This window comes from Corvus cornix, chromosome Z, assembly GCF_000738735.6.
Source record: "Corvus cornix cornix isolate S_Up_H32 chromosome Z, ASM73873v5, whole genome shotgun sequence".
In the NCBI taxonomy this organism is placed as follows: Eukaryota; Metazoa; Chordata; class Aves; order Passeriformes; family Corvidae; genus Corvus; species Corvus cornix.
Window position 1 is genome coordinate 44,522,091 of NC_046357.1, and position 19,236 is coordinate 44,541,326.

The following is a 19,236-nucleotide window of genomic DNA, read 5'->3' on the forward strand; positions in this document are numbered from 1 at the left end:
ATGATTTTGCTTTGATTCTGTAAACTATTGTCATTCTAGACATTTTTCCAATAATATTGTTGATGACGATATTGTAACAGAGTAACCAGTCAGCATACCAGAAACTATTTGCTCTGCTTTACTGGGAGTTCATTCTCTTCAGGAACTAAGATTTCATGGGGATAAGCTTAAAAATGCACACCCTACTCTTCTGTCAGAGCCAAGCCATCAACCACAAAAAATAGATTTAAATCTCACTCCTCAAACTCAATTTCTGTGATTACATGAGTCTCTACACTTGTTTTTCATGGGCTTTCCCGAAAAAGGTCTTCATACCCCCTGTGAGTAGCAGCACTACACAGAGATGTTCCTTTCCAAATGCAGTATTGTGACCTGAATTCATGTCTCAGCTACTCTATTTCTTTGGAAGACAGACTAAACAGGCCACATAGCACATGTTACCTAGTTTCAGAAAAACATAACCCTGCAAAATAATCTGTACTTCAGGCCTCAGCCTAGGCACTAGAACAGTAACAGTATTCAACTGCTCTACTAGGGTCTCTTTAAAATTTAGATAAAACTCAACTACAAGTACCAAACAGCTTATTTTTAGAAGTAGACAGTGCTGTCATAGAAGAAAGCAAGTGCTACATACCAAGTTGAAAATACTTGGAAAGAGACCCAAGGAATCTTATTTGCAAATATACATATGCTTTTCCTGAGGCTGTTTTGCAAACCACATCCTTAAAACAAAAATCTTGCTATTTATTTGGTTTTGCAGATCAGTGCTCTTACATGAGGAAAGATCCAAATAATATTTACCAGACTGACAGCTTGCAAGACTTCAGTGACTTTTGTGTCAGCACAAATGAATGATTTATGCTCAAATCACTACTATCAACATTCTTAGAGAGAAAAAAAAATCATGATATACACATCACAGTATATAATTTATGTATCTAAAAGGGAGGACAATTGAAATTCATCCAGGAATCCAAAAATCCAGTATAAACCCCTAGGGTACTCTGCTAGTGACTGGACCCCAGCTTTATGCCACTGGTCACAACCATGTTAGCCTTTCAAATCACCTCACAGTTCACTTAACTAGACTGCATTAATCAGTTCATCTATTGAGATGTTATTGGAAACAATACAAAGTCTTGCCAAAGTCAAGATAAACAATATCCTCCTGTCTCATCCACCAAACCAGTCATCTCACCATAAAAGGCCATCACACTGGTCAGGCATAACATCCTTTTAAAAACCTGTGCTGGACTATGACTAACCACTTTCTTCTCCTTAGAATGTTTGGAGATAGTTTCCAGAATGAGTTGTTCCATTCCCTTCCAAAGGACCAAAGTATGGCTGATCAGGCAGTGGCTCCCCAGATCTTTCTTTTCATCTTCCTTGCTGTCCTTCCTTAAGATAGGATAAGGAAGGATTTTCTTTTTTCTAGTCCTCAGTAGCTTCTTCCAACTGCCATGACCTTTTCAAGATTGTACAGTGGCAATGCAATGACATCAACCAGCTCCCTCAGCATTCGCAGGTGTATCTCACTAGGGCCATAGACTTTTTGTTTATCCAATTAGTTTAAACGTTCTCTAATGTGATTATTCTCTACTTCCTTCATCAAGACTTTCCCAGCGTTCTCATGTACTTGGTAATACCAAGGGCAACTCTTAACCACTACAGGCTGATGAGAAGGCTCTCAGTACTTCAGCCTTTCCCACCTCCTTTGTCCCTGCCCCATTCAGCAACAGGCCTATGTATTCCAAAAAAAAAAAAAAAAACCAAAAAAACCCCCAAAAAACCCAAAAAACAAAACAAAAAAACCCCCCACCTCTTATTTCTACTGCTGATACACTTGAAGGAACCATACTTGCTGCTTTTCACATCTCTCATCAGAGACAACTCCATGTGGCCTTTGACCTTCCTAACCATATCCCTGCATGTTCAGATAATGCTCTATAATCCTCCTGGGGCACCTGTCCATGATTCTAACTTTTCTACACCTCTCCTTTACATTTCGGCTTAGTCAGGAGCTCCTTGTTCATACAAGCAGTCCTCCTGCCACCTTTGCTTGATTTCATGGTTATGACGATGAACTAATTTTGAACTTGAGCTCCTCCCCAGTAATTTTACAGATATTGAGAAGTCCCTGTCTGTAAGAAGTTACTGAAATTATATATTTCAGATTTTGTCTACTGGTATAGTGAAGAGTAGCCTGTTTATTTACTAGTGTTGTGGCTTAACCCTAGTATGCAGCAAAGTGCCACTGCTCAGTCACTTTCCCTTAGCACAGTGGAAGAGGGAATTGGATAGTGGAAGTGAGGAAACTCATGGGTTCAGTTACAGACAGTTGAACAGGCAAAGCAATAGCTGCACATGCAAGCAAGGCAAAACAAGGAATTCCTTTACTACCTCTCATGGGCAGAGAGGTGTTTAAAAATTTCCAAGAAAGCAGGACTTCACTGAGCATAACAATTACTTGAAAGAAAAAGGCCACAAGTCTGAAGATCCCTCCTTCCTCATTCTTCCCCCAGTTTTCAATGCTGAGCCCAACATCATATGGTGTGGGACATTCCTTGGGTCAGCTGCAATCAACCGTCCTGGTTGAGACCCTTCCCATCTTCTTGTGCACTCTCACTGGCAGGGCAATGTGAGAAGCAGAAAATGCCTTAATACTTTCTGTCACAAGCTGATAAGAGGAAAATTAACTCTGTCCTAGCCAAAACCAGTACACAACTCATACAATTATATCCTGTTAAATAGAAGTATTATACTTACAGCCTGATTATGTTGATTGTCAGTCCTAAGTTCTTTGTAATTGGAATACTGAATATAAACTGGCTGATTGTGGAGGTGAGGTGGAGCAGGAGTGTAGTAGTTGACCATAGAAACAGCAGCATCTACAGAAGCCATTTCCAAAAATGCCTGCAAACAATACATAGCTGATTTCAATGCTGTTTTTGTTTACAAGAGAGAACAAAGCATCATTTTTTCCCAATCCCAGTCTCACTAGAAAAAGATGATATAAAAGTACAGTACTAATTTGCACAGCATTAGAATGCATTTGTGTGTGCATGTTTATGGGGCTGTTTTATTCCATTTATGGGTTTTCTTAGAAAATTTTACATTTTAAGTACACTATGTCATTTAAGAAGACATGGAATAAGTACGGCATATGGGAAGCCATGCTGCTAAGCATATCACACTGCTAATCAATTTGTTAAATTCCTGAAACCAAGCATTATTACCTAGGTAGCTGATATGCGTACTGATTGAAGAAGTTGAAACAGAACATTAAACATCCATCAGTTTATGCATTGTATTAACCCGGCTCAATGCTCCAGACAATTTTTTGAATGAACACTTATTATTTTTAGGATTTCTGTGTTTCTTCACGATGCAAACTACTCTGTCACATCTAATGGGATTAAACAGATGTGCTTAACATGGATGTTAGCAATTCAAGTAGGCAGGCTCTTTGAAGACATATATCATCAATAGTGACAATGAAGTTCTTTATCATCTGTATGCTCTTACAGAAAGTGGCTATCACATTTAGCAATATTATTAACAAATTTCTAGCTCACTATTTAATCTAAAAGCATATTAAAAACTTAAATTTCATAACGTCCTTTCACATTTAAAAATATTAAAATCCTCAGCAATCAATGAAATACTTAGACATTGTTGCAAGCATTTCAGTCAACCACAAGATAAAAATTGTCATAACATGAAACACACCTTCAGCATTGAAGCTCTAGTAAATGAAACATTGAAAACTACATACCTGACCTTTTCCTCTTAGCATCAAGAGATTGGTTACTTTGCCAAAAGGGAGGCCTAATGAAACGACTTCTGCTCCAGTAACACCACTTGGAATTTGACGAATATGAAGGACACGTGAAGGGGAACATGGCGATCTGTTTCCTTTACTTTTTTTCTTCTCATTATCTAAAATATTTTAGGGAGGGAGACAGACAAGCAAACAAGACAAACACATTGCACAGTGTACATATCAAAACCTAAAGGAGAAACTGCTGCCTCAGCACTGACACTGACTTAGGTATAGCCCTTTGAATCCTAAGAAAGACATTTCATATCTAACAAAGGGACAGTGTAAGAAGACATCTTCAGCTATTCCAAATCTTGATAGCAAGGGGATGGTGTGATATGTTTGGCTTTGCTTTGGAGTGTTTGTTTATTTTCTGGTGATTTGGTTTTGGTTTACTGCTGTTTTGGCTTTTTTCTTTTAATGGAGGCCAGTAATTTCTCCCCAAATGCCTACATAAGATATTTACAAAATGTTAGTTGCATAGAAGAGGGGCAAGTCATAATTGGGAAGTAATACATTAATTTTTCTTTTATCACCAGCTTATGTTTCTGTGACTGAGTTGCTAACGCAAGGTTTGGGGTTTGTTTTTATTTTATTAAAGAAAGCCTGCTGTTCCAAATTATTTTCAGTTTTCAAAAGTCTTTGAAAAAGATAGACAACATGAAATCCAGACAAACTCTCAAGTCTTCCACTTCAACACATTGCCAGAAGGGGGGTTTTTTTGAACAAATGCCTATTTGGATACTCTTAAGTGGCCAATTTGGATTGGTAAGTGACCAACGACTACATTTCAAGAACGTTACTCAGTATCCTTGAGTCAAGCAGAACACCACATCTGGAATAGGCATACTGTTCTAGAAGCAGTTGCAATGGAGGCAATGGAGGCTTAACACCTAATCTGTTGCATTTAGCTTTCCAAGGAGAAACACAAAATATTGGGAAGAAATTTCTGTATGAGCTTTGTAAGATATTTCAGATTTTGCTGTAGGTTTTACATACAGCCTAAGGCTGAGAACTGGTTCATACAAGTCATTCTACATCAGGATGTTTACAGAGGGTCTTTTTATTAGTGGAAGCCTGTAAAATTTCAAGTTGGATGACCAAAAGCCCCAACCACACCACACTTAAAAATTCTCCCACTTACAAAACTGAAAATTCTGTTATGCATTGATTTTGTCATCAAGAAATTTTAAATGGCTTCATGTCCTCTGCATGCATTCTGAAAAATGTGAACTTTAAGACAAACATGAACATATTAAGCACATATCGGTACCAAGCCATGACAGGACATATTACTGGTAAAGTCTAACAACCTATTTTGTTACATTTCAGGTTCAAAATGGACAAGATGTCCTTGACTTATACTAAGTCAAAGAATGCTTGACTAAAGAAAGCAGGAAATGAAGCCTAGTATAAATTTTTCCTTAAGTTTAATATGACAGACTCTTGCAGAAGCAGTATCTTCTGGGTTCTGATACATTGTCAGAGGTGACAAAATAGAGCAAACTCTTGAAGCGCTTCTTATCTTGTGAAACTTCAGCAAAGTTACTAAATGAGCAATAAAAGCTAGCACATCTCAAATATAAAACCTCATAGTTTTTTAAACCATGCTTCTTTATCCAGCTGTGGTTTGATACAAATTTTGATGCAGAGTGATAATCATCTGTATCTTCCAGCATCTAAATTTCAAAATTGATTCAACAATTCTTTAAAGCATGCCAAAGGCGATCACCTTTTCTGAATTTTACACTCAATTGAGTAAAAGTAAAAAATGCTTTCAGACAGACAAAAAGAAGCCTTATGAACAAAATGAAATTTGATTCCTGATGTACAATGGCCAGTTCATTACAATTGCAATTCATGACTGGTACAAATGTATTCCCTGAGTAGCCTGAGATGGGAGGTACAAACCCAAAACCCCAAACATAACAATGAAAAACAAATGCTGCAGCTGAAAGAAGCTGTATTAGGTAAAAAGATATATTTTGATAGAGATTATATTTAATTTTAGAGTTATACAGTTATTAATGAGAATGTCTCCTAATATATCCCAAAATTCCCAAACACCTCTATATTATTTTAAAGTTTAATATCATTTAGACATCTTGGATACCACTGTAAAGGATCAGTCATGGCACTGTTAATTAATGATATGTATTTCAGCGATTACATTGCTGAGCTATAAGCTAATGCTATTTCAAGCCAAGCAGAAACATTTGGACATCACATTGAATTGATCAGCATAAGTATAAACAATCTGACACATGTAAGTCAAAGAAATCAAAAAAAAAAATCTTCAAGTTAGCTCCCTAGACTCCTCCTTCTTCCCCACCAAAAATATAGCAAGTCTTAGATACTTATCAAGTGATTATCTGCTCTGTCCTTTGCCCCAATATAAAATAAGCTATTTGGAAACCACTGCTGACAGGCAATTGTCTATGTCATGATTTAGTTAATTTATTTGACATAAAATTAACTCATGCAACCATTGGTCATTAACATTCTAAGTACACCTAATGCTGAAAGTAATACTAACAAAAGCAGTACCCAGTTTTCTCTCACTTTCAAGTTCTCGTCTGATCTCAAACTTCAGGTAAATATACACACACAAAACAACAAAGCAAAAAAAAAAAACAGAGAAAGAACAATCAAAGAACTTCTTTTTTTTTTTTTTTTTTTTTGTATACCTGTAGCTGGAGTAGAATTGCTCATGGTAAAAAGTCTGTTACTGACACCAGAAGAAGCTTGTCAGGACCACACTAAGAAATAAAAGACAAGATTACTAGTACAAGCTGTTACAGAGAAAGCTCAATATAAAAGTGCAACAATTCCCTTTACTTATTCTTCCCAAGAACACCCCCTTCCTACATACATTATCCACTATTGCCAGGAACTTATTTTTCAGGAAAAGAAATGCTAACAACATAACTTTTTCACATGTCTCAAGAAATTAGCAAATTCAAAAGTGTTACACTTCACAGTAAAATCTATCCCACTACAGCTCACTTTTTAAAAGACCAAGAATAACAAATGCTTATTAAAAGAAATGAGCAGGCTGCAGGCTCTGGGTCTGCAATACAAATGCACAGCCACACCAGTAAAGTCTGCATTTGCAACAGGACATATGGGACCTTGAGCAAAACTAATTTGAGACATATTTAAACATACCTATGACACTTTTAAAAAAACCCCTGGTTTTCAGTACATTTTTTAAAAATACTTATGACTTACCATTAAATTCTTAGGTCAAAGATCAAAGTACTTGCTTTAAGAGTATTAACAATTAGAGGCTCTGACTACCAACAGAAAAGAGTTTGAGTACTACAGGTCCTTCTTTCAAAAATCAGCACCTAACTGCCAGTTACGTCTGTTTACTCATTAAGACTGCTGCAGTATTCCAGCCAAGCATCAGCTTCAAAATGCCAACAAGAAACAAGGTACCACAACACCTCTGAAAGCTAAGTTTCCTCAAACTTTTAACTACTCTCTTCCATAAAAGCATTTTAATGTAAAACAGAGACCAAGGGAGTAGTTCTACAAGATGGAATATGTTGATCTAAACAGCTTCCCACCACTTTGGTGGAAGGAGAGGTTCCCATTGCCCTTGGTCCAGTACTCCCACCTGCGCACGAACTGTTTATCTTGCACCAACTCCAGTGCCCAAAAGTTTTCCTATGAGTATAATCAATTCTCCAGCCTGCCAGCATCCTATGCTGAGTTAGAATATTCAGCTGAAAGAAAGGTTGAGAAGTGGCAGGATCCACTCCAAAAGAAAGGGGTAAGGATAAGCAATCACGCTGGCTTGCACTGGCTGCAAAAATACTGCTCAGTACTGGCTTGTATGGAGTCTGCACTTAAAGGAGCAATTAGGTTCTCTTCATCCTTGTTAACCATGTGCTCCGGATGCTTCTCTAGTGTGGGAAAGTCATTCACAACAGAAGGCTGTGACTAGGCTAGGGTGCTTAAAAAGCTTTTCAGCCAAATTTAGCTGCTCATGAAGGAGCACAGGTGTTTGTGTGGGATGGAAGAAAAAATGAGCATGTTCGTTCCTCTCCCGCAACAGTAGAGACTTATTTTTAACCATGAAACTGCATCTTAACAGTATATTTAAATACAACATCTAACTGTGGCAAACAGCAGAATAATTTTTAAATTAAGAGAACTAAAAAATATAAACTCTGTATTTTACAGAAATGTCAATTAAATGGTTACTAGATGTCATGCATATCACACTGTATTTGCACGAATACTAGAATGTAATTAACAAGCAATATTGATATTAATTTTCACTTATTAGCAGTAAATTGAGTATACTAGCACTCAGGTATTGTACCTAAAGAGCATATTTTGATTTTAAAATGCGTATCATACTAATTAAACAAAAGCTGTATGTGCAGATGTGGTAGAAAGTATTAAGGATGGTCTTTTACTACACTGCACCTTCCTTTTATCTACGGGAGGGCAGGAAGAAAAACCACTTCTGATGTAAATGTTTCCATAACTTCCTGTTATGGAAGCTTTAATTTGGTTTTTAACTGAGCATTTATTCAACAGAAGAAATCTCTGCATGTTTCCAAAAGACTGTGAAAAAATCATGGTGTATTACCATGTCCAACATGTATTCTTACAATTTCATATTTAATTTTATACACACTAAGAATAAAACACCTCAGACATTTTAAGAAAGTATTTTCCAACATCTTCCATTTTTAGCACACACACAAAGAAACACAGTTCAGATGGCTGCAGTGACCTGTGTAGAAACACTCTGTGCAACTGACCTGTATCTGTAAAACTGAAGCTGTAGCTCACTGAAGCACACAATGAACTGCTGTTCTAGGATGGTGGACTAAACTAGCTTGAAGAAGAGAAAAATGACACCAAAATTACAATCTTCATCCATGACATGTGCCTGTACTTAAAACTGACACATCATTCAATCACTATATCCTACAACAGCTCCCTAGATTTTGCTGTTACACTGACAACCATTAAGATGCTACAGCAGCCAAAACACAAAGGAACTCTTAAACTCCAAGCTCATCATCTATGCAACTGTTCTACTTGGTTTAATAACAGATCAGCAAAGCTTTGGGCTTCTTGCAATACAGGGAACCATCACAATTTCAAATGTGTAACTGTCTTCATATCTTCAACCTGATACAAGGAGTATTTTTAAATTAAAATACTTTTAACTATCTTTGTGTTTAAAAAAACAAAACTAAATAATTAACATTAAATAAAGATACTATAGAATAATTGGCCTGCCACAGGCTTGCTAAGTCTAGAACCCTGACTACAAAACTTAGTTTCTTACAGAAGAACTTAGAATCTTACACGAGATTTTGATTATACTTTTTGTTATTATTTGAATGCCCCACTGAAACACTATTCCAATTTTTAACATTTTATATCAGTACTAAGTTATATACCTACCCATACAATTACAACACATTTACTAACTATAGTGTACCCCTTGGAAGGGTGTAGTATAAGAAAACTGCTAGGAATGCCACTGTTTTTGCAGGTGGCTGACCAAGGTTTTTCTCAAGTACAGGAATACTAAAACGATGCCTTTCATTATCTCCTTATTTAACCAGCTTATAACTGATAAGCCTTCTCAGTCATTGACTGAAAGAAAAAAGAAAACCAAATGCAAAAACATTCTAGAAGACTGCAAAGATAAACTGACACCATGGCAGTTGTGCAAGTTGAAGTACAAAATGCATATGTTTGGGACATTCTGGATTAACGAAAAAGACGACATTTATTTCTTCAATGTTTCCACAACTCTGCTCATACAGAATCCACAAAGAAATTACAGAATTCCAGTTCAATCTCTTTCTTCCCCACATAAAGGTAAAAGTTATATTTTCAAAATACTTTGTAATATGGAGCATTTAATATGGTGACACAGATCACAGTAAAAGGGTTTGCAAGGCCTTGAGTGCTGAAAAAGTCCACACAAGAGGGTAGTATGCCCTAGACAATGTCTTACAAAATCCTTATTGAATCTTTCCACGGAGGCTAGAGAGTCCTACCATGCCCCTAATTCCTCTCTGTATAAAGTTTTCCACCAGTTACTTGGCTATTCCCTATTCAAGTCCAGCTGAGAAACAGTAGAAGAGCAGCCAAATCCTGCTTATAAAGCTACCTTGACATCCTTCCTTGTCCTCACTTCATATATGGACACTTGACAAGCCCTTCTTTAAGCAGGGATGTGAGTTCATACTGCCCTCATGCCACCACTACCATTTCAGTTTGCATGGCACAACTGTGTGGGGTAAGACAGCTGCTTAACCTCAGCAAGCTGCTTGCATTAGTTCTCTGTGAGGCCACACAGTGAAAGTGAACAGGCAGGCAGGACAAGTAACCATGCTGCCTAAACCTTCCCTGATAAACACTGCTCCAAGCACAAAGCTACCTCACAGAAAGCAGCATCTGCCTTCTGAGTGTCAGAACGACTGTACCAATTACCTGGTGAATATTACTTCTTTCAGATCTGTGGTACATGATGTAAATGGAGTTGGTTCAAAACAAGGACAGCTACCAAATCAAGGCTGCAACACCCTCCTCTATTCCTGCACTCACTCCATCATTCCAAATGCATTAATCATCTCCTAAAATCTTAAGACTGCTTTTTTAACACCATAAGACTTTCCACCTCTCCGACTTCAAGGCAGCATTTTTGCATTTTTTGGTGATTATTAATTGGTGACAGGTAAGGTAAGAGCAATAGAACAGCTACAGCTAGATTAAGTTTATTCTTTCCTTGAATTACTGAGTGGGAACCTGAAACCAGTTGCTTAGAAAGCTTAGTTTGATTTTGGACATTTCTTTAGAAACCGGTAACACTTACAGTGCCGAGTAAACAGTCCAGTAAGAGACCTGTACAAAGTGTGGCACCCAATGACAAGTTATTCTTGTATATATACAAGTATTCTTGTATATATTCTTGTATATATACAAGTATTCTTCTGTACCTACCACAGTCAATTTCCCTGACTAAATAAGGCATATTACACAACTGACTACAGCAACAGGCAAATGTCTTGAAACTCCTTCAGCTGTTCTATGATTTTTAAAATGCTGATAATAATTTATGCTAATGATTCTGCAATTCCAGTATAAAACCCACTGCATTCATAGCAAAAACATAAAACAAACATCTGAAAGTCAGCAAGTCTAATTTTCTAAAATCTTTGTGAGTCACATACAGTTGGAAACAGAAGTCTAATACTGCAAAATCCTTCTTTAGAACATGTCCACATTCTAAAACTATGACAGGTATCTATTTAGCATTACTTCTGGAATCAATTAATCCTACAAATAATCTTCTGATTTTTAAAAAAGCTGTAAGTAACACCCTTATCACCCTCCCCTCAGCTTTCAACTGAAGTACTTTCTTCCTCTCCAATTTTCTAGAGGTCATGAATTCTTCAGTACAGTTCAATTAATTAGAAATGGGATAGTCCCAGAGAAACTTATATTTGTATTGATGGTTTTTCTAGAATTTAGCTAGTCATCTTTCTATGCTATTATTTTTAAGACAACAATACGGAAGAATATGATTATAGGTTTTATTATGAAACACCTAGCTAAAATAAAAAAAGTATGGGCAATTTTAAGGGAAAGCAATTCTTTCAAAAAGTACCTCTCTCCATGTATGTAAATTAAAACTGGACATTTTTCTACAAGATTCTACATGGCAAACCAAATTAATTACTGTACCCAAAAGGGCAAACTTCAAAACATGACAATTTCATGGTATAGCAGTGATAAACCATTGCTGTATTTAAACTAACTGTTCTAATGCATACTTTATTAATTTTTATAGAATCTGACTCTGACAAAAGCTAGGGGTTATGAGAAGAGTGAAAATTTCCATTATCTTCTACAGCAATGTCTCTAGATAACTGCTATATTCATTTACTCTTTCTTCCTCTTTCACGTTTGCAAAAGAGATGCAGCTCCTACTTCCAAAATGGGGATTTAATGTGAAGTACAATGCTGTTGGTGCCAAAGTAGCAAGATTTCAAAGAAAGTGGAGACAAACTACGGGAAATTTCAAAACCATATATTTATATTAAAAATAAACTGACCTTACATAGATAAAACCTACCCTTTCAGTAAGTTGGAGAAGAAGGAAATCATGGGCAATGATCACAAATAAGCAAACCTCATTTCCTCTGCCATAAAGACCACCCCCCCCCCCCCAACACAGGCTCAAGCTGCTGATGGTCAGTCACCCTAGAAGCACTCTTAGCACTGATAGCTGCTCTTCTGTAGGCTTGAATGCTCAGTGGCTCTGCCAGCAACACAGCTTGCTCCACTTCCTCTGCTGTCAACTACTGAAGCTCCCTCCTGTACTGGCAACAAGGTACTGTATACACTTTCAAAGCCTCATGTAACAGTAATTAACAGGTTAAGAGAGAAACATTATGTACTTTGCATTTATGCTAGATAAAGGGCAAGAATGTAAGGAAATAACATTTTCCCCTTGAAGATGCAAAATACGCAAAAGCAACCTTGAGCATGTGATTGTCAAGAGCTACAAAACTACGAGTGACAAGTTTAGTTTTTTAATGAATATAAAATATGCAGTTTAATTCCTAAAGTCAGAAATACCTTCACTTAGTATGAAGGCTTTAAAGTCATCCAAAAGGACAACAAGCCATGTACCAGTTTGAGTATTCTAGAGACCCAGCAGGCATCACAACACAAAGGCAGAGCTTTCTTTGAAACCACCATCAAAGATGACTGCTTTTCTTTGTGATATCATCGCTCATTTACAATTTCCAATAATACTGTTTTCCAAGAGTATAAATACAAACTTACCTAAAAACAAAGATTGGTGTCTGTGCTTCCTAGCAAGTTTAACCTTTAAATATATGAAGATTAAGATTCCCTCACGAGTTAACACAGGTTTTTTGTTAAGAAAATTTACTAAAGTTACTGCAATACATTCCTTTCACATATATATCTTTTTCAAATTATCAATAGAATGCTCAACACAATTTTTACTAAAAATCTTCATTCTAATTCTTAATAAGCAATTGAATATGGGACATATCTGTAAATAAACACCATACAGAATGAAGTCCTGTACAGATGAATACACTTGGCTTTATATTTAAAGGTTTTATACTTGAAGTCACAAATGTATCTATACAATGCCACACTGTGTAGGGTTTTGCATCATTTCATACTTTGCTATGCACAAGTCATGCTCTAAACATCCAGGATCCCAAATAAATCACCAGTAAGGATCCCAATAAATCACCTCTTGAATTTGTTCAAAAGAAAATTTACATAGCCTTATAAAGTACCGTAACTGGACAATCTGGTTTATAATTTATTATTAAAGATTAAAATTGAAAAAGAAGTACAGCAGAAAGAAACAGGACAAAAACACAACACTAATGCCAAACAATACGGTAACAGCAAAACCCAGGAAGGGATATAACAAAAGAAGTAGTGTGTGTGAAAGGCTACAAAAAGATTCTTCCATTTAAATCAACTGCTAAAAGATCTGTAACAACGCTGTATTAAAAAAAATTTGAAATATGTTAGCAAATTACACAAAGGTAATGGTAAACAGCCTAAAGGAAGAAAAAAACCCACTGTGATAAAAATTAAAATGTGATGAACTGTGGATTATTTTCTTTCCTCTTGCAAAGGAAATCATTTAACTTACACAGCATGAAGAAAGAGAAAGAAAACAACTAGCTGGATCACAGCAGCAATCAAAATTTCTGCAAAATTGCTATCTGAAGCATCCCTTTTATCATTCATTTTTAACTCTAGTTCCTTCTAAAAACAGAAAAATTCAGAAACAGGATTCCAGGATACAGTGTTTATCAGCAGCTACACCTTGCAGCATAAAAGACAACTACTTTTGTTAGTCTGATTCCTATTGTTTTGCAGAACTAAATGTACACAGCTTAGTTTAAGAAAGTAATATTGAGGGGGAGGAAACTCACTACCTACCTATCCAAAAACCATAACAGATTCTTAGGAAGCTACCAAAAAGATTTGACTCTCAACTGATTGATCATTTAGCTTAAAAGCATGAAACCACTTTATCTAACTTACAAATTTTCAGAGCCTTACAAATAGTTTTAAAAAAAAATTTCCAGTCTGAACTTAACTGTGACACTCTAAAGACACATGTTCTTGACTACGGTTTTTGATGATTGAATTTTCAGCTTCAGAATTAAATATTTCCTGCACAAGAGAAGAATGTTTATATGTTTTAAAAGGAAAATTTATATGCACAATCAATCATTTAAATCTAGGACTAAAAGCTCTAAGAATTGCACACTTAAAGTCAAGAGATTGGAAAGTAATAAAAGTCTGTTTGATGATGTGTATCACATAAATTAAGTATGACTTGAATAAGCCCTTGTTCTAGCAGGTGAAAGATTTGCCTTAAGATCAACAATAGATTCAACATTTCTACTCACAAGCTGAATTTTTAATTACTCCTTAATGCTTTGTAGGAGAGTAGTGTTGTACGCAAGGAAAACATGTCACACCTATGAATCCCACAGCTCTTGTCCTTTCTGTCTCATGTGTTTGGTTTCCTCTTTGCTTCCTTAGCAAAGTTTCTGATCAGTTTCTCACTCTGAGAAACTCTCTCATGCAGTGGTCTGTGTTCCTCGGGCCCACCTCCACTTCATCTTTTGGAACAACTAGTAATAAACTAGCTCCTGTAAGGAACATCCTTTAGATGGAAGCTTCTGTATTAATACACAAGTCTCATAAATGAGGGAAAAGTCATAATCTCAGCCTGCTGGGAGACTCAAGAGATAGCACAGCATCAATAAACCCCTATTTTTGTTTACATTCTCCCCCATATCCAGAAAACCCGAATCTTTTGTTAAAATGAATGCTTCATCTTTTCAGTATACACGGACAAGTTCTTCTTCTTGCTTATTCCTTCACCTAAATATTACACCAGTCACACAATACTAACTTTTCCCTTCAGTTTTACTTCACGGTAATATATCCCCTAACAATCTTCATTTCTTCCACCTCTCAATGGAAGACACAAGTTAGTTGGTAAAAAAATTATTTTTCCTTGATTGAAGTATACTGTGAAGTGATTTAACAGTAAAACATACAACCAGCTATGCAAGAAACATGCTTCTGAGAAGAAAACCTATGAAGCAAATACAACTCCTGAATTTTATCAATTATTTAAACCCATGCACCCTATTAACACTCTGTGTTCTATAAACTACTGGTTATTAAACAGTTACCACCTTTGGAAAGTCTACAGTTTTAAATTTGACCATTTATTTGAAAATTAAACGACTAACACTTTTCAGTCTAGGACAGTTCAAATCTAGTCTTTGGATTGCATGCTTTGAGGACTCTGCTTCTTTTTGTGTATGTGTCTGTGTGTTCTGAGTTGCTCTCCTTGTATTTTAAGGTACACACTGGAACAGCAACCAGTACCACGAAAAATATCTCTTCCAAGAGAACATAACATCATCATTCACAACACATTAGGCTACACTTGTTACACACAGGTACTAAAAATACCAATTCTGTACACAAAATAGATGAACCCTATGTTTGTCTTAAGTAAAGTTCACAAAAACAAAAAATTCCTAATGAATTATAATGTTGTTACTTAAGGATTTTACACCAAAACCTGCATTTATTGCCCAATCCTCAGCCCTACAGAGAGCAACCACTATACAGCAAAAACAAGCTACATAGAGCAGAGACTACAGAGGAACAATACAGACAGGGTAACCTTTGCATAGAAGTCCCATTACTGTACATACATATAAATATACACACATACAGTTGAAAGCTACTTTATGTGATGGCAACAGAAAAATTACCATGAGCAAAGTGATTTCCCTACAGACAGTATGTTATGGAACACTGCAGAAAACATTTACCAATGAAGACTTATTTTCAAGTTACTTTCGTATTTTTAAAGCACTTAATTTTACTTCCATACATTTGTTTTCTATTTTAGAAAACCATTGTACATTTACAAGCAGGGTTGTACACAGTAGAAGAAAATTATATAGAAAGAGAATCTTCTATGACAGAATTTCAAACCAATGACAATTAAGACAACTCAGTTTTTCTACGAGGTTTTATTACACAGAAAAAAAATTTCTAGCACTGACAGAAATCAAATGAAAAATGAGCATATCACCTACTTTTGAGTTCAAGAAGTTTCCTCCACAGAAACTAAGTTTTGCACTACAGCTTTCACCATGTCTAAGGTCATATACTGTGTACTGAATAACTCCACAGTAATTACTTCAACATTGACTGTGTTTTGGGAAAGGACAGCTAACTGAGATGATGGGGAAGGAATAGACATGAAGCTAGAGTAGTTTTCCTGGTAACATAAGATCAGAACAAACAACCTGCCTGTACCCATGGAGCAAGAAAGACAAATTAGAGACTATAAAATAGAAACACGTGAACTGACAGATCAAGAGAGTGAGAAAATGAATGCTGTATCTTGCATAATAAAATGAGGAAGTGAACCAGCAAAAAACCTACAGAAATGGAAAAGAAACCCATACAGAAGCAAAATTGTAATTAAGCTGAACACAGTCAGGAAGACAAAGAAGGCCTAAAAAAGCCAAGAGGGATTACATGTAATCTATTAATTAAACTAAGTCACCTCTTAATGTTACAAGTCAACAAAATACTTGGATGCTATATTGTTTTCCTTTTCAGTAGTCTTTGGCATCACTGTACCATCATGCATTTATGCTAACTGCCCAACAGTATTGTTAGTGTTTTTAGTACTAGAAAATACTATGGTTAAAAGCCTGAAGACATAAAGAACCATAGAATCACCTAGGTTGGAAAAGACCTTTAAGACAGGAGAGTCTGTATCTCAGTGTTGAAGCATAATTTACACATTCAAATGCAGCCCATGAAATATGTTATCACTCTGGACATGTGCAAAAATGTGCTTTGAATTCTCGCTTCAAAAATATTTATTGTCTTTTCCAAAGTATTGCAGTCTAGGAACCACCTAGTAAGCTGGAATCAAAAGCTGGAGCAATATTCTAAAATTTTGTCACATCCTTCTCATGTGCCACTTCAACTGTAGCTACCATGCAACCTATAGACAAGGAAAGGGTTACCATTCCCTGATTTTGCTATATGGTCTGGTCCCATCCAAAGCAGACGTGATAAGATTTGATTTCTGCCTATATGTGAACTGGTTTTGGTTCAGCCTTATTCCCATCATTAATGCAATCCACCTTCCAAGAAAATAGTAATGTCTCATTTAAATGGTAAGATCCTAATAGAGAGCACTGAGCTCACCATACACCTGTGCACTCGTGTGAAGTATGCACACTTCCACAGAGCGTACATATGCAAACACAAATCTGGCTCCTTTGCTTCTGCTATTCAGTGTCAGAAAGAATGATCTATCTTCTCATTGACTTTAAATACCATTGCAATACACCATGTCTTTTAAGGAGTAAGAATGGTAACAAATTACTAGCAGTTCAGTGTGACTAAGGAAGTTAATTGCAAAGATAATGGTTGGTTTATTGAATTATATGAGCATTCATTCCATAGGCTTTCACAAGAAATTTAGGGTGAGGTTTCCTGGTCAGTTTAAGCTGATCTATGGCTGCAGTGAGCAAAGGCAGTCATGTCATTCCTCACCCTTGTGTTTTCATGACTCTCAGTGCAGTGACTAACAACTGCAAAGCAGCATGGTACCAGAATAATTTAATTTACCATGCAGTTCACATGTGACAGTTGCTACACTATGAGGGAGGTGCAGAAATGCGCTGTTGAGGATGGTGCTCCTCTTTTGGCAGCACACCTGAGTTTGAACAACTTCAGCCAAGAGGGAAACAGCAAGAGCAGGGAAGAGTGGTATCAACAGGAGTAGACAAAATACTTTTTCACCTACCCACTCTGCAAAGCAGTGCCAAAAATGCTGCCTCTAACTCCAATGTAAAACTCACGTCCACAGACCTGAAGAAATAGGCACACTTTTCACATGCTGAAATGAGAAAAGAAGAAGGAAAAAAAGCCTCTTAAATATAGCCTTTCATAAAAAATATGCAGCACAAAATGAAACTAAAAGTACAAAATATATACAGTGGTCAAAAGCAGGAAAACCAAAAGCAAGAGTGCAATTACATGCAACAGTTAACGAGTGCAAAAGAATTAAGAAGTGTACCTTGAAAAAGCAACTGTAGGCATAATTTTATGACATAACTAACTCCCATCCTCATGTTTTGACACAACATTATGTTTAATCAGGATATCCTTTAAAAGAAAGTTGATGAATACACACTTGTGCTTATCACTTAACACAGGATTAGGTCAGCAGAACACCTGATAAATACTCCCTGGTACAACCCAAATCAACTGCTTATCTCCCCAGATGGGGTACACAAAGCAGATTAATTTTCTCGACTACAGACCAAATCAAATGAATGACAATTTGTCAACTGCTAGGGAAACTAGGAGATTTATTTATATTTTTCTATTTTCATGTTTCTGCTTATATCAGACAGTAGTAATAAACAAGTTGTGAGTGAACAGTGAGCTCATAAGGAGGGATAACTTCATTCATACTAGGCTATACTGTTTCCCACAACCACGTAGCTCAAAGTGGCTTAAAAACAGGTATTTATGAAGTAACTACAGAAAAAAGCAAATTATGTAACTCTATATAGAAAATAAATCAAAAAAAGGCTCATGAGCCAGAAACATATGGATAATTATATGGAAGTGGTTGATGACTCTTTAAAAGCATCATCTTCCAGAATTCCAGAGTGTTGTTAAACCTGAAGACTTCTGGTACCGGAATGACTGAATCTAACTTGAAAATATAAATACAGCTGCTGTGTTTAGTGTTGTTCCTGATCTTCCCCACTTACTAACCCACAAGGAGGCCACTAACCTCAATTATAAAACCCCATAGGTCTAGGTACATATCTGGCCTGCTTTTGATAGTCAACAAAAAATTACAGCTCACATCATTCTGGTTTGTTTGAATTTTATCAGTTTAACTTGAGTCACATTTTCCTCTTAAGGCAATAAGCTTAAATAAAGACCCAATTTCTTTAACATAAAACTGAAATTCTCATAGTTTTCTACAGAAATTTTCTGATCCAAATAAAATGATTTCTCTGTGTTCACTTTCATGTATTCTTACCCCTAAATAGAAGGTTTGGATCTAAATTAGCCTCAGCATTCCACAGAAACAAATTAATGGCTCTATTTCATTTTGGCATTAATGCAGCTAGGAAGTGCAATTTTTCTTCTTTTACTTTTTTCTTTCTAATTTTTTGATTAAGTGCCCTTGAGAATAAGCCACAAGACAGCTTATGAAAGATTTTGTTTTACTTTAGGTTTACTAAGGCAGTTTTAACCAACAGTTATCGTAACAC

General features: G+C 36.2%; 1 protein-coding gene across 7 annotated transcripts in view; it reads right to left on the reverse strand.

Annotated features, from left to right (window-relative positions):
- Positions 1-19,236, reverse strand: part of PTBP3 (polypyrimidine tract binding protein 3) — a 49,153-nt gene that overhangs the window by 27,641 nt on the left and 2,276 nt on the right. For 5 of the 7 annotated variants that reach the window (XM_039567342.1, XM_039567341.1, XM_039567339.1 and 2 more), the window contains exons 2-5: positions 17,745-17,837; positions 6,508-6,579; positions 3,776-3,939; positions 2,767-2,913 (exon numbers count right to left, since the gene is read on the reverse strand). In XM_039567342.1, coding sequence (XP_039423276.1) covers positions 2,767-2,913; positions 3,776-3,939; positions 6,508-6,532 — 336 coding nt within the window. In that variant the 5' untranslated portion in view covers positions 6,533-6,579; positions 17,745-17,837. Of the gene's footprint in view, positions 1-2,766; positions 2,914-3,775; positions 3,940-6,507; positions 6,580-8,601; positions 8,679-17,744; positions 17,838-19,236 lie in introns of those variants that run through there. The other 2 variants (XM_039567340.1, XM_019286876.3) reach the window with 2 other exon arrangements.